A 16,732-nucleotide genomic window follows, 5' to 3' on the forward strand; every position below is an offset into this window, starting at 1 on the left:
TCCACCTGTACCTCCACCTGTACCTCCACCTGTACCTCCACCTGTACCTCCACCTGTACCTCCACCTGTACTTCCACCTGTACTTCCACCTGTACTTCCATCTGTCCTCCATGGCTACACATGACACTCTCGGGTTTCTCTCACTAATACTGGGTCCTCTCACATTGGGACCAGATATCCATCTGACAACCCATAAGAAGGAGCAAGATTTAGACATCATCTATAGATGAGCTTGGGGAAGGCTCAGCATGCCCTCACCTTGATGATCCCATACCCCAAAGCACAGGGGACAGTCTTCCTTTCTTTTGGAAGAAGTCCACAGTCCAAGCTTCTGTAATTGCAGACTTTTATATTAATTTGCTTAGGTATTAAAATGTTTTTATGCTTAAAATTTTTGATGGCTCAGTATTTAAGAGCACTGGCTACTCTTCCAAATGACACGGGTTCAATTCCTAGCATCCCCACAGTGGCCCACAACTCTCTGTGAATCCAGTTCTAGGGGATCTGATGCCTTCTTCTAATTTATGTGGTCACCAAGCACACACATAGCCATAGACATAAATGCAGGCAAAACACCCATACACATAATTCTTTAAATATAATTTTAGAAGTTACATGTATTTAGTATAGTGTGTGTGTATATGTGTGTGTATGTGTGTGTATGTGTGTGTATGTGTGTATATGTGTGTGTGTATATGTGTATGTGTATGTGTATGTGTGTGTATGTGTATGTGTGTGTGTGTATGTATGTGTGTGTGTATGTGTGCACCCATGTATGTTCAGGTGTGTGCATGCTGTGCTATGCTAAGGGAAGGAAGTTCAAGGGACAACTTGTAGGACTTGGTTTTCTTCTTCTACCATGTGGGTTATGGGGTTCAAACTCAGGTTTGGCAGCACGCTTTTTTGCCTAATGAGCCATCTCACCAGCCCTAAAATGTTTGGAACTGAACTCAAGACCTCACACATGCTAGGAAAGTGCTCTACAGCTGAGCTAAATTCCCAGCCTATAACTGAGTGTATTGATGGTCCCTTTAGCTTGGTTTGGGTTGTTTTTGTTTGTTTGGTTGATTGATTGATTGATTGATTGATTGATTGACTGATTTTTGAGACAAGGTCTATGTAGCCCTGATTGATGATTGATGATTTATTGATTGATTGATTGATTGATTGACTGATTTTTTTTTTTTTGAGACAAGGTCTCTCTCTGTGTGTAGCCCTACCTGTCCCAGAACTCACTATGTAGAACTCCACCTGCCTCTGCCTCCCAAGCGCTGGGATTAAAGGTGTGTGCCCCCACACTGGCCCCTTTAGCTTTCTATCAAAGGCAATCAATCTCTTCACCTCACCCAACCTCAGCCCTACAAGAAGGCATCTCAGAAGGGCCAGAGTGAGCAGCTGCTCCAGGCATTCTGCCCCAAGCATAGCAAACAGACTCCCTCACTTCCTGACTGAAGGGGGTTGTCTGCAAGGAAAGAGCAGCATCTCTGCACTCATGGACAGGGTGGAGAGGATAATTGACCACAGAAGGGACCAACACAGCAAAGACTGGGGTCTCAAACATAAGATATCCTCTTCCCATAGCTCACTCGGTCAACAGGAAAACCACCAGGAAATAAGAGACAGTGCAGAATGGTAGAAGAGAAGATAGAGAGAGATGTGAAATCCGTACTTGGTAGAATGAGCCACATCCTGTTCTGAAACTAGACTGAAAAAGACTAGAGTTGGGAGCCCTGGAGGAGCTGTGTGCTGCAGCAGTCCTCATTCTCAGCCCTGCAGCGCCACCTGCTGGCTCCAGGTTGTTTTCTCTCACTTAGAGACCTTTCTTTTTTGGCAACTCCATACAACTACAAACATTCCCAAGCGTCTCTGCTTCCAGGAAACCCATCATCCAAGTGCCATTTGTTTGCTTGTTGTGTGTTGTTTCTGAAGAGGAAGGGAAATCAAGCAAATAAAGTACAGCTGTTTCTCGCCTCATTTCACGGATTAATCTTCCATGGTTCCACCATCCCTACAGAACAAAGCTCATGATCCTAACAACAGCAGTTCTCTAGAACCTATCTCCAGGTCATCTGCTGCCCCGGAACCCCCGACAGCAGCCAGCATGGACCTAAGAGTTTGCTGACTGCATCTCCAGCTTCTTCATCTGAGGGAGCCTGCAGCCACCACTGCTGCCTCTGCATTTACCATCTCCTTCCATACCTCCGCTCCTTCACGATATTCTTCTACTAACAGAACAAGCAAAACGAGATATTTACAGACAATGGAAGATGATTCTACTTTAGAAGGACAAAAAGGGGCCATCATGATGGTTCAGAGGGTAAGCCTGAGAACCATCCTCAGAACCCACATGGTGGAAGGGGAAACCAATCCTCAGTTGTCCATATGCCCATTGGTCCATAAGCACGCATACGTGCATGCATGTGTATGTGTGTGCGCGCACACACACAATAAATATATACATAAACAAATCTGATTTTAAAACTTTAAGGAAAGGAATTCTGGTGTGTGCTACAACATGTATAGATGCTGTACTGAAGGAATGAGTCCATCACAAAAAGGGAAATCATGATTCTGCTCTTACAGGTATATGGAATAGACAGTAGTGCTACGGTGGCCAGAGGCCGGAGCAGAGAACAGGGAGGTGGGGTTTAATGGGATCAGAGTTCCCGTTCTACATACGGAGAGTTCTGAGGGTGGATGGTGGCAATGGCCATGCCTTACACATGGATGTGGTGTAACTAAACACCGAAAAGTGAACCCAGTGGGAAACTCTATGGGCTGTGTATTTCCCAGCTCAAACAGTGTGCATGCCTCTTCTGCCGCAAATGTTATGATTTGCCCAGAGCAAGATGAAGCATGAGAAAAGCAGAGGATGAGCCGCACTCAGAACAAGCAGCTCTGGTGGGATTTTCTGGGGTCTATCACCAACACTGCTCAGACAGTTTGGGTACCTAGCTGCACTGAGCAGTTCACAAACTTTCACTTAACCCTTCGAACAGCCCTGATGCAGTGGGCGGCCCTCTTACATGGGTTACATACAAACACCAGAGCACAGAGGAACCAGCAGCCTGCTCTAGGTGTCCTGCAGGTCGCAGGTGGACCCGAGATGCCAGTGTTTCCACCCATAGACTTCTCTGAACCATGGGTCTCTGCCCAACACAGCAGCACACATCTGAGCGCCTTGTTAACATCGGCCAGTGATCCAGGCTCAGAGGGCCTGTTCCACGTGATGAAGGTTTGTCTAGAATTTTTATCCTGCTTCCTTAAGTGAAAACTTAGCACAAGCACACATCAAGAGACATGGGAAGAAAGACTAGCTGTGCCCTAACCTTCCTTTTTAGCAAAATCCTGCTTTGAGGTAAGAAAGCATTCAGTCTAGGAAATAAAAAATAAAATCATAAACCCCAGATTATATAATTAGGTACATCCCAGCAATTAAATCCCAGACAATAAAATCTAAGTGGAATAGTAGTGTGTATAATGTAGCAATACTGGTGGAACTTCTGGGAAGGAGACAGCTGGCTCATCTGACAGGGGACTCTCCATTTAGACTTGGCCCCTTCTGCTGTGGGATAATCCTTCTGTATGCTGTGACTATGCATAGCTCCCAGGGGTTAATAATAAAGCTTATTTGGCCTAGAGTAAAGCAGAATAAGGCTAGGCTGGGTAGACAGACTGAAAATACAGAGAGGAAGAAAGACAGAGCCAAAGGAGAGACACAAGGCAGCTGCCACAGGAACAAGATGTGCTAGAGGACAAGGAAGGCCACCAGCCAAGTGACAAAATATATACATTCTAAGAGCTAGTTAGTAATAAGCCTGAGTTATAGGCCAAACATTTTCCAATTAATATTAAGCCTCTGACTGATTATTTAGAAGTGGCTATGGGATGGGGCGGACAGAGAAACCACTGTTTACACCCTTCCTTCCTCCCTGGTGCCTGGAGGTAAGAATGATGGCCAGGGTTCCAGGTGCCAGGGAGGATAACCTTGATCATGGGAGCTATGGGTTTTGGTTACTGGGGCAGAAGATGAAAAGAGGTCTTGATGCTGTAAACACAGATTCAGAATCCTGTGCTTGGGTCCTCATCTATGGGCTTAGATGAGTTTTATGGTACAGTCTGTGTCCTATTTGGGGGATCAGATGGGCTGACTTTACCCACCTTAACTGAGGTGTCTGTCTACTTACTAAGATAAAATCTCCTGCCCCTTCTCATGTGCTCTGACAGAGCTGGCAGCCCTACAGGCGGGATCTCCAGTTCTTTGTCAAGCAGGCCTAAGAGAGGAGTTTAAGCAAAGTCTAGCTAGCTTGCTTCCTGCTAGTAGAACAACTATGTTCAGCATAAAAGAAGCACTTTGATTACACTTTCTTGTGCGTGTAAATTGCCCCTCTCTACAGAATCCACATGGTGTATTCAGGGAAGTTTCCCTTCCCAGGTAACTATCCCTGAAATACCGACAGGTGTGCACTGTGGGGAAGTAAAGCACATAGAAGGCAAAAAGTCAGCCAGGTGCCTGAGTGTTAGGGAAGGGGGCAGAGTATGGAAGATCAGATGCGATATTTTGTTTGTAATCTAACAAATGAAGTTTGCCTGAAGATCAGAGTGCAGAGCTAAGCCACTAGAGGCCAGGCAGTGGTGGCACACACATTTAATCCCAGGACTCGGGAGACAGAGGTAGACAGATCTCTGTGAGTTCAAGGCTACCCTAGGCTACACTAGATTGATCCAGTCTCAAAGAGAAACAGAGCGAGGAGGTACAAAGCTGTTCTCCAGAGCAGGAGCAGAGGGTGCTGATGGAAGGTACCTGGAAGGCGATGAGTCTGAAGACTTGCTAGACAAAGAAGAGAAAACCTTTCTACCTATTATCAATCTCCTAACATCCTTCAGCTACTGAATGACAACCTCGCTTCTACCTAACTAAATGTTACTTCAACATACATGGTATTATGCAATATCTCCAAGGAGAGCTGTCTCTGGAGACCCGCAGACGCATCAGAAGTCATGCATGGCCAAGCGAAGCTGACCTGGAGGCTCCTGATGAAGTGCCAGCATCTATAACAACCACGGGGTGCTGACTCTGTGGACAGTGATGGCTGTTACGTACACTTTGTGATTTCTGAGCCTAGAGCAGTTCAGACACTAGCCTAGGGTTGAGGATGTGGCTACCCTAACCTAAGGCCTCCATGATGAGGAAAGACCATCTTCCCTGAAGCCAGAGCAAACCTGGGGGGGGCGTGGCCAAGGAGGACTCCCAGATTCATTGGCCTACAGGTATATTCTTCCTTCTGTGGCCTCCACATACTCTTCCTCACCTGCCATCTCGGGAGCAAGGTATGTAAATTAAAGCTTCCAAGGGACAGACCGGCAGAATCTCACAAAGGTCACAGTCACTACAGCCTCGGCTCTCTACCGCATGGGTGCAGCACACAAAGCTGCTTAAATAAAGCCTGCATGCCGCAAGGGATTGCTATTTAGAATATACAATAAACTAAAAATATTAAACACCAAAACCAAAACCTTCACCATCCAATCAACAAATAAGCCAAAGTAGAGAGATGGCCAATAGGGCATAAAACAGTGTTCAGCATCCTTGGTCATCGGGGAAATGAAAATTAAAGCTGCACTGGGATTGCATCCCACCCCTGTCAGACTGGCTGTCTGTATTAAAGTAGGCAGCAACCAATGCTAGCTAGGATGTGGGGTACAAAGGCACCCTTATATACTGCTTGTGGGAATGTAAAATGAGCAACCACTAGGAAAATCAGTAAAGAGTTCCCTCAAAAAATTAAAAATAGGACATATGATCCAGCTTATACCACTTGTGGTAATAAACCCTAAAGAACCTAAGTCAGCACAACAGACAACTGGTCATTCATGTTTATTTTGTAACACTCTGTTCAATCAATAACCAACTTATAAAGTCAACCTAAATGCCCATGGCTGGGTAAAGAAGATATAATACGTATGACTGACTAGTGTATGGAAGGGCAGGAGAGCTTAGTAAGGTCAAAGTATGTGATAAAACCCGTAATTTTGCACAATGAATCTATAACAACGTAAAATAAGGGCTGGAAATATGGCTCAGGGCCAAAGAGCTCTGGCTACTTTTGCAGAGGACCGAGTTCAGTTCTTGGCACCCCTATGGTGAATCAAAGCAACTTCCTGTAATTAATTCTAGTTCCAGGAGATCTGATACCAAGTTTTGCCTCCACAATCTCCCACGTACACATACACACACACAGAAATAAAAGCAAACTAAATCTCTTTTTAAAAATTAAATCATTTGCCAGGTGGTGGTGGCACACCCCTTTAATCTTAGCACTTGGAGGGCAGACACAGGCGGACCTCTGTGAGATCAAGTCTAGCCTGGTCTACAAAGCGAGTCCCAGGACAGCCAGAGCTACATTTTTTCAAACTCTGAAAAGACTGGGCAACTGGCTAGAGTAGAGAGATGGGAGATGGTTCGTTTCTTAGAAGCAATTGTTGCTCATGCAGAGGACCACGTGGTGACTCACTGCTGTTCTCAACTACAGCTTTCTCCCAGCCTCTGGAGGTAATTCGTGCATACAGTAGACATACATGTGGGCAAAGCAATCACACTTGTAAAATAAAATTAAATAAATACTTGTAAGTAACGACTGAGCCAGAAAGTATAATCCAGAGGGGGAGCTCTTGTACCATCCCCTACTGCCAAGACTCACATCCACTCCTAACCCTGTAACCCTTCACCCCAACTGCTGAAAATAGAGCCCAGGGTTTTATGTATATTATATAGATTTTACCTTAAGCATTCCACAGCTGATCTGCATCCGAGTCCTCTCTCCCTCCGCTTTTCAATACATGCTTTGTCATATAAAAAAGTCAATGCCAAGCCGGGCAATGGTGGCGCACGCCTTTAATCCCAGCACTCGGGAGGCAGAGGCAGGCGGATCTCTGTGAGTTCGAGACCAGCCTGGTCTACAGAGCTAGTGCCAGGACAGGCTCCAAAACCACAGAGAAACCCTGTCTCGAAAAACCAAAAAAAAAAAAAAAAAAAAAAAAAAGTCAATGCCAGCTGGGCAGTGGTGGTTCACACCTTTAATCCCAACACTCATGAGGCGGATCTCTATGAGTTCTAGGTCAGCCTGGTCTACAAGAGCTAGTTCCAGAACAGGCTCCAAAAACTACAGAGAAATCCTGTCTCAAACCCTCCCTCCCCCCCAAAGAACAACAACAACAAAATCAATGCCAGGGCAGAAGTGGTGGTGTGTGCTCATATAACAGCAGACTCGGGAAGAAGATAAGGTCTATACAGAGAGCCCCAGCCTTTCGCAGCAAGCTGCACTGGCTCTCTCTCCACCTCCTCTGGGCTGTGCTCACCTGTGTTCTAGCAGCGAGACTCCCACAGGGCCCCTTACCTTTCCCATCTGTCTCCAGGATCTCCTGCAGAAGCAGGAAGGAGGTGGACTGTTTGGGGGGCTCGTTTAACTCCTGCTTCTCCTGGAGCATCTTGTAAACCTCAGATTCCTTGTCGATGATGAGGCTGCCTGAAGGATGTGGCTGATCCAAGCTAAGAAGAATGTTTGGAAACCCATTAGGACATGGGTCGAAAGTTAGGCTCAGAACTCCACCCGGCACTCCCTCCCAGACAAACCCACACTCATGAAAAGAGCGGATAGCGATTATCCCATGTCCCCAACCCTCTGGACAATGTTATAATGGGTCCCGGTCGGCAGAGCTGGCTGCCACTTTAATACAGTAAGAGGCTATTTTCCCAAATCGTCTCTGTAATTCAATTACATTTTGGCTAACTCCCACAGATGGGGAATTTGTCCCTTCTTTTAAAATTACATAATCAACATTATGTCAAGAGAAAATTTTGAAGAGGAAAAATTCCAACCACAATCTGACCACTAAAGCTTGGCTGGGTCCGTGTGTGTGTGTGTGTGTGTGTGTGTGTGTGTGTGTGTGTGTGTGTGTGTGTTGGGGGGTACATGCATTCCTTGCACCAGCAGAAGCCTCGTCTTTCTCATTCCCCCTGTCAAAGGGCTTCTCATGCCTCCAGACGCTCCTCGTCATTCAGAATGGAGCTCAGGCCTCTGTGTCCCTAGCTGGAGGCAGCAGTCATGAGCTGCCCCGTCCACAGGCACTGCAGCGAGAAGGAAACATTCACATGCTTTTCTGTGTAAAGGTTCAGACCCCCGGGAAAGGCAAGCCAGACCTTGCCTCCCACTCCTTCCTCCTGTCACTCTGCATGCCCCAGGACGAGCTGAGGCAGGCACTACTGTGGGACTGGTTTTCACTGAGCCAAGGCTTGTGCTGTCTGGCTACAGCAGAGCCGTGGAAGGCAGGCAGCCCTTCAACTGTAGCTGTCTTGAGCCTGACTCCTCACGTACTCCCAGCTCCCCCGCATGACTAAGCCAAGCTGTGGCTTACCAGCAAGACCCACCAGCTGTGTAACCTGTCCCTCTGCTGCCCTGCTCGGCCTTGGAACGGTTACATTTTCAACCAGAGACCAGAGACGTATTTCCAACACATGAATCCAGACGGTTCCACGGTGCGGATCAATGTAATCTCACCTGACTTAAAACCAAATGCTTACAGTTTTGATAACACAAGTCTAAACAAGTTCAACTCCTTTACATTAAGGAGTAAAGACCCTTAAGCTGTAGCCTTTCCTCAGAAGAGTGTGACTGAACCAGGCAGCCTTCTTCCAGGCATTGCGCTCACTCTCCTGCCTACACTGTTACCCTCATGTATGTCCAGGGCCCCGTTTCACACAGGATGCACCCCTCAGAGAAGATTTATTGACCTTGACTTATGAGAGTCCCACACATCCCCACCCTTTGCTACCCTCTAACTCACTCTCCTACCACGGACTCTGCTTGCACTTCTGTATTTCTGGCTTCCCCTGGAATGTAACCAAGCATGTTACCTTGCTCTCTGTAAATGCCCAGGTCGGGCTCAGCGCAGAGCCCATGCTCAAAGCTTGGCATCAGGTAAGTAAGTGCGTAAGCAGAGATGACACTTCCTCCTTGCTATGCTGTCCCTCATCCTGGGAGATGACCCTGAAACTATCTAGGGTTGGGGGGACCCATCCCCCGAGCCCACATGCACTCTTTCACTTCCACAGCTCATTCAGAAGCTGCCTGAGGGACACTGCCCAAGAGGAACAAAGCACAAAGACCAGATCAACTACCTACCGGGAGGGGCTATGAGCAATGCATACAGACAGATTTACTCATGCACAAACACACAGCTGTGGCTGCAAGGGATGCGCTCTCAGCCTCCACTGCACTGGAGGACACAGGCAGGAGCAAAGGAATTGCAGCAATTGCATTCATTAACTCATTTCCCATGCACCATTGTACACCTGGCTCACATCTTTAAAAGAAAAAGTATGTATGTTTTCCACGGGGAATTTCCTCTAAGGTACTACCCCTCCCTGCTCCTCTCTCCCTTTCTGTCTCTCCTTTTTCTCTCCTCTGAGACAAGCTGTAGGGGCAGCCAGGACAGCCTCCTTACAGACTCAGGCCCCAGCTGAAAGGGATAAAGCCCAGGTGTTTCCCTTGGACTCCAACCATATTCTGACAACAAAGACAACAAGGCCCATAAGGGAGACATAAGCTCTGCTACTGCCGGGCAAGGTTGATGCGAGCTGTTCACGCCACCTTTGGTTTGCAATGACAGGGTGGAAGCAGCCACCCTTGCCTGGCCTGCCTGCAGCAGCTGGTTTCTATCGACCCTTGCCTAGCTCTCTCCCTCTCCCTGTAGGTTTAGTGAATACTTGGTAAAGTAGTTTTGAGTCAGGGTCTTCTACCAGCTCAATTTGCTTTTTTTTTTTTTTTTTTTTTGAGTTACTTGATTCTTTGAGTTTTGAGCTTGGAACCTGGCCTATAATAAGCATATTACATTATTCTTTATTAATCTTTTTCCTATTACTCTTAGGACTATTTTAAAATCAAGATCGGGCCATGGAATGTTTGGGGGAAGAATTTTTTCTCTTATTTGTTGCATGTTATGTCTGGAAGCCACCAAGGGAACACTAAAAATAACAGAACTAAACCACAAGGTCATCATATATTCATTCTTCCAGCAAACAGCCATGGGAATCCTTCCAAGGAAGGAAAGAAGAAAGAGACAGACAGAGATAGAGAGAGACAGAGACAAAGAGGCAAACCAATTTACCATTTATTTCCAAACAACTGATAACATCTTTATATGCTGGGCATTTTATGCAGTATTTTCAATATCCGTTACCCTAGCCAAATCACCGTCAACCTAATTCAAAAAAACAGCACAAGACTCAGAAATTCTAAGTCTTGGACATTAGGCTATAAGATATTAACACAATATCTGAAAAAAGTAATTAGGATAAAAGCATGCATACGAAATGGAGAAAAAAAATATTCTTATTTGTATATACAAAAAAATTAAAAGTAAGTAAATAAGGATTCTACAGTGAGCCAGGTCTATGCTCTCGACAGTCAGGAGGCTGAGACAGGAGACTCAGGAGGTCAAGGTTAGGCTGAGCAACACAACAAAGGCACATGTTTCAGAGAGAGACAGAGACCAAATTAATTCTACATAGCCTCTTCCCTGTAATAGAGGAAAGTATTTCCTGACTTATGTAATGAAGTAATTATCATACTAAAATAAAACCAGATGACAGTATTAAAAAAGAAACAGGTGAGTATCCCTCATAAACATATAAATTTCATAGCAAATAAAATTCAACAATATATAAAAAGAATTATTTGTTACAGCCAAGTAGTGTGTACTTGGTTTACTATACAAAAATCAGTCAAGGTGTTAATCATTTGACCACATCAGCAGATGCACAAGAAAAAAACAAAACAAAACAAAAACAAAAACAAAAAAAAAAATTGACTACATGGGAGGCTGAGACAGGAGGATCAAAAGTTCAAGCCTTGTCTAGTCTCCAAAGTGAGTCAAGGCCAGACTGCCTTGTGAGACCCTGCTTCAAAATAAAACGTAGAAGAGGGCTGGGGACGTAGTTCGGTGGGGAGCACTTACTTAGCACGCAGAAGGCCCTGGGCCAACCCTTGGCACTGCAAAACAGCTGATGAAAAAGCTGAGGACAGGCACCTCTATTCCTAGCACTAAGGCAGGAGGATTGCCACCAGTTCGAAGACCAGCCTGTCTTACATGGTGGGCTCCAATGCTAGCCTGGACTATAGTGGAGACCCTGCCCCCAAACCCCCCCCCCCCAAAAAAAAAAGGAAAGAAAGAAGAATCTACAGAGAGCCAAATGGGCGAACTGGATTCCACAGTTCATATGAAGAGGCAATGAAAAGGCAAAATTAAGAACAATTTCAAAAGAGAATAAAATGGGAGGAACTGGTCCCCAGGATTTCAAGGCTCCTTTCACCGCTATTGTGGCCGGTTCCCCATTGTTTATCTCACACCGACTTGACTAGCTCAAATGCCTAAGACTGAAACATAAAAAAGGAAAAACTTAAGAAGGAATTTTTAGCCTCTAGGTTTAGGCAGAATTAAGATGCCAAAAGAGCACCTGGTGAAAGGACAAAGTCAGATTGGCTTTGCTGAGGCACTTCCCTCTGCCTTCCTCTTGGTCCTGCTTTTCCTGTCTGCTGTTAAGTTTCTGTTGAACCAATGGCTGGCGGTGAAATCCTGATCCTCCTGGCTCAGCCTCCCGCATGCCGGGATGCCAGACACGGGATGCCAGACACGCACCACCACCTTCGACCCTACTAAATGCTGGGAATGTTTGTCTGTTCCCATTTGTCAGAATAGCTCCTAATTTCCCCTGTGGTTCTTACATTGTTTGTTCAGTTGTGTTGTTCAGTGGCCACGGATTTGTCACTTTTCCAGTTCTCTTTTTGCTAAATTCTAGTTTCAGTCCGTTGTGGCTGGAAAGGATACTTGCTGTTATATCAGTTTTAAGTTCATAAGATGTATTTTAAGTCTCACTTCTGCCTCTCTTAGCAGACTATTCCACATGCACCTGAGAAATGGTGTGGGTTTTTTTTTCCTAACTTGATCATTCATTTATGATGATTTTATTGGCAATTATCTTGCATCATTATTTGGAGATGTCTTTCTGTTCATTATTCACCCTATGGTGATACATGGCACTGGAATTAGCCGCAGCTCTCAAACAATAGCACTGTACAAACTGGTTGGCCTCTCCTCCCTTCCTGCTATTCTCCCCACTCCTCTGGCAAACTCGGATCTACCCTATTGAGAAGTAACTATAAATGGTATATTTTAATATCAGTGTTCACATGTTTACTGCTAGCATGAAGAAACAACACCTGATTCTATGTCTATCTTTTAGCCTGTGAGGGTTTTTTTTTTTTTTTCTGATACATTCTTGCTGGATGTAGCAATTAGCTCCAGATTCGTCCCTTGCCTTGCCACGCTGGCTACAATCTACAGCACGATGCAGAAGACTAACCAGTGTGCATGGTCTTAGCTCATTCTCCACCTTTGTAGGAAAGCCTTTAGTGTTTATAATTAAATGGCATCTTTAAAAAGATGGAAAGAAGCCTAAACATCCATCAGTAGACAGATGGATTATTTTTTTTCATGTGACAAAGAATGGATTTAGTCTTTAAAAAGAAGAAAATCTTGACACACACTTCCAGGGTGAAGCTTTGGAGCAGCATACAAAGAGAAATATGACTGTACCAGCCAGCAAAGACATTACTGCATGACTCCACTTGCAAGAGAAGCCCGCAACAGAAAGTTCAGCGGTGGCTTCCAGGAGCTTGGGGAGAGGCAGAAGTTGTTCAATGGGTATAGCTTTCCAAGCTGAACAAATTCAACAGATCTGTTGCATAACTTTAAACATGTAGTTACAATAGTAAATTTTTATGTCATGTGGTTTTTAACCACACTTTAAAAAGGACAAAAAGAGGGGGCACTCTTCGTATATAAAGAAAACCTGGATGGCTTTCCAAGGAATTATGCTGCGGAAACTCCAGAAGGTTACATACTTCATGGGTCTGTTAAGAAAACATTCTTGAACTAACAAAGCTGTAACGATGGGAGATTGGTGGGCTGGAGGCTGTGCAGTGGGGGATGTGGGTATGGTGGATGTGGCTAGGGGTGAGTGCAGCAAGAGGACTGGAATCCTGGTGCAGACCCAAATGCTTTTTTTTTCTTTTGAGACAAGTAGACCTGGCTAGCCTGTGTAGATCAGGCTGGCCTTGGACTTACAGAGATCCACCTGTCTCTGTGATGTGGGAGTCCCCTCTGTGTGCTGTGATTACCATTAGTGAATAAAGAAACTGCCTTGGCCTGTTGATAGGGCAGAACTTAGGTGGGGGGGGGGGTACTGTACTGAATACTGGGAGAAAGAAGGCAGAGTCAGAGAGATGCCATGGAGCCGCCAGAGTCAGACATGCAGAGTCTTTGCCAGTAAGTCACTGCCATGTGATGATATACAGATTACTAGAAATGGGTTAAATAAGTATGAGTTAGCCAATAAGAAGCTAGAGCTAATAGGCCAAGCAGTGTTTTAATTAATACAATTTCTGTGTGATTATTTCAGTTCTGGGCGGCCGGGATGAACAAGCAGCTCCTCCTTTTACATTTCTGCCTCCAGAGTGCTGAGATTAAAGGCTTGTGGCACTATGCTCAGTTGAACAAATGCCCTTTACACTGTGTTCCTACCCATCTTCTTATACTTGATAATTCAGGATGTCATCCTCAGCTCAGCATAGTGGCTCACATCTGTAATCCCAAACTCAGGAAGCTGAGACAAGAGGATACCTGTAGGTTCTAGGTCAGCCTGGGCTTCAGAATAAGACCTTGTCTCAAGAAACAAACACATGAGTAAGCATCAAAGGAAACTGGATAAGGAATAAAAGACCTCTTTGCACTGTTTCCTACAACTTCCTACATATCTACAGCTATCACAGAAGAAAAGGCTTAACTCATTTTAAGAATTCCTAAGTCTCAAATAGAACTATTAACTTTAAGTGATGTAGAGATTTTAGTTCTTAGCTTGCCTGATGGCTGGGATAAGGAAAATAAACTGAGTGGCTAGAGAGATGGCTCAGCAGTTTAAAGTACTGATTAATCTTCCAGCATCCACACAACCACTAAAAACTGTCTGTAACTCCAGTTCCAAGGGATTTAGCGCCCTCTTCAGGACTCCGCAGGCACTGCACACACACAGTACACAAACACATATACAGGCAAAACACCCATACACATAGAACAAAAATAAATCTCAAAAGAATTTTAAAAGACAATAAGATGAAAGATGGGCATGGTGCCACACACCTTTAATCCTAGCACTCAAGAAACAAAGACAGGTGGGTCTCTATGAGTTCAAGGCTAGCCTGGTCTACACAGTAAGTTCCAAGGCATCCAAGAAATGAGACCCTGTCTACACACATACACACACACACACACACACACACACACACACACACACACACACACACACAGAGGAGTGAGCTGAAGCAGAAAAATCTTTCATGTTTCATGATGTCCTAGAAAATAAGAGCTTGGGTTTCAGTTGCACTAGATTATTATCTGATAATAAAATTTAAAAAAATGAATTTTAAAAAGCAATTCTGGGGAAGTTTATGCATTGAGTTCTAAAGGGAATGTCTGGTCTGAATGTTCCCTGTATTTTTGTCTCCTATGATAAGAAGCAAGGAATAACACTGGATATCAGGAGAAAAGGGAAGAACCCTCAGACCCCAGACGTTGTGGTGTGCAAGCACATTAGCTACAGAGACAAGCAGGCTGCATGTTGGAAGAATTCTGATTCTTCTCCCAATTAGGCGGGACTAACATAATCCCTTGCTACCTTTTGAACAGGCAACAATGACTCCATCTCCACTGCACTTGCTTAGAAATCAGCCTCCTGAGTGTTTGGGGGACACACTGAATAATACAGTTTGGAAGATCTACTACTCTGGAATGCCTATGCTGGTTATGGGAGCTCAACCACTTGTACCATGAAGAGACCATCACCCCAGTAGGATGCTGGCTAATAGTGCCCATGGCTGAACTTAGGCAATGGCTCCAGGGGAGAAAGAAGTTCTGGACCATGCTTAAAGGCTTCCAGTCTTTCACTCTAAACCCCAACCCCCAACTCAAAAGTGCTGAGGCAGAGTTCTCCCACAGCAATGAAGTCAGCAGCAACTGCATTCCCTCGACAAGCTGGCAGAAAGGCATGTGGTTAAGGACCCACCTTACAAGGTTTCTGAGGATTTACAAGGTTTGCCTAAGGTCACTCAGCTGGCAGGGCCAGAGTCAGGTTCTAGGATGCTAATCTACAAGCCCATAGAAAGTAACAGAAATCACATAAATTATGCAATCCAGACTCTGCAGTCCCAGGCTTTAAGGGTCCTTTCCACACACATCAGGAGAGCTGAGAGAAAAGGTGCTAGCCACACTTCTTTCCCTGGAATGGCACACAAAAGAACTCAGGAAAGGACGCTGAGCTAATGTCGCCTAGATGGGAAAGTCTGCAGATGCTCCCTTCCCACTCTGCTGTGTTCAAGAAGGTCTACTGAGGAGACCCCACCTGCCTTCCCAGATGGCAGTTAGCTGCTGTTGACATCCTGGCTTGCCTGGGATGCAGCTGTTGTACCAAGACCTACTAGGCAGAGACAGTCACACACACACACACACACACACACACACACACACACACACACACACAGTAGAATGCTCTGAAGTGCTTGGGGAAAAAAAAAAAAAACAGAAACAGGGTGAGCCCCAGGGAATGGATGATGACCTCAGATACAAAGTATGTAGTGAGGCAGTTCTGGAACCTCAGCGAATTCAGACTAAACAGTGGGGGTGAGCCAGCTCTGGGCCTTGTGCTGAGCAGGGAGGGTTACAGGCTGGCTGCTGGGTTGGCAGAATCCTCTATCACTCCTTTCTGTGGACATGCTAGAAACAAACCAGCAGGCAGAGATCCCTGTGCAAGAAACATGGCGGCCTAAGCAGCCCCTTGGCCTCTGGCTTCAGGGATTTCCGCTGCTGCTGCTAGCAGTTAGTCCTCACGGAGGTTGGACTGAAGTAGATAGCAGGCCCCCTTTGCTGAGGGAATCTGCAGGAGATTGGTGAAGACCCTGAGGCTGCTTCAGCTAAGGAGACTGTGACAGGAGCAGACAGTAGGGGAGGGGGGAGTGCAATCAGAAAGCTTGAGAGAAGAGAAGAAAGAAGACATTAATAAGGAAAAATATCTAACGCAGCCACACTAAAAAAAATCCTTTCCAGGCACATGCTTCTCCCAGTGCTGCGCAGTTCTCAATTAAGGATGTGTCATTTCCTGGGCTATTAAATCCAGATCATGGAACATTCCCCACTCTGGGGCAGGAAAAGAAGGGTCATGGTCCCAGCCTCTTCAAGCACTCAAAACACAGGAATGGTGGCCCATGATATCAAACCACTCCTAGCTGAGCTACATGCAAGCTTCCCTTCAGGGAGCAATATTTAGGGGACCTCCGGGTAAATTTCTCATGGGTCCCCAGCATCCCCATGACCATGTTGGGGGGCAGCAATGTATCAAGCAGGTAAGGCCTCACAGGAACCATGATTTGGAATAAGAAGCAGTGGTCCTGGTCATTCCCATTAATGACAGTGATCTTCAGCATCTTCTGAGACCAAAACCTCAGTAGACTCTAAGAAACATACGGGATCTGTCCTGACCTGTTCTCTTCTCAGTGTGAGGAATGGAGACTTGCATGCAGTGGATGCCCAGCAGTCTTTCTGGTCTTTCTGTTTTTGTTTTCCT

General features: G+C 45.5%; 1 protein-coding gene across 1 annotated transcript in view; it reads right to left on the reverse strand.

The window, feature by feature from the left end:
* The window catches only part of Pdlim1 (PDZ and LIM domain 1), a 44,607-nt gene that overhangs the window by 1,967 nt on the left and 25,908 nt on the right, over positions 1–16,732 (reverse strand). Inside the window, exon 5 of the mRNA XM_005352256.2 lies at positions 7,398–7,549. Coding sequence (XP_005352313.1) covers positions 7,398–7,549 — 152 coding nt within the window. The remainder of the gene's footprint in view (positions 1–7,397; positions 7,550–16,732) is intronic.

This window comes from Microtus ochrogaster, chromosome 8 (assembly GCF_000317375.1).
Source record: "Microtus ochrogaster isolate Prairie Vole_2 chromosome 8, MicOch1.0, whole genome shotgun sequence".
NCBI classification, from domain to species: Eukaryota; Metazoa; Chordata; class Mammalia; order Rodentia; family Cricetidae; genus Microtus; species Microtus ochrogaster.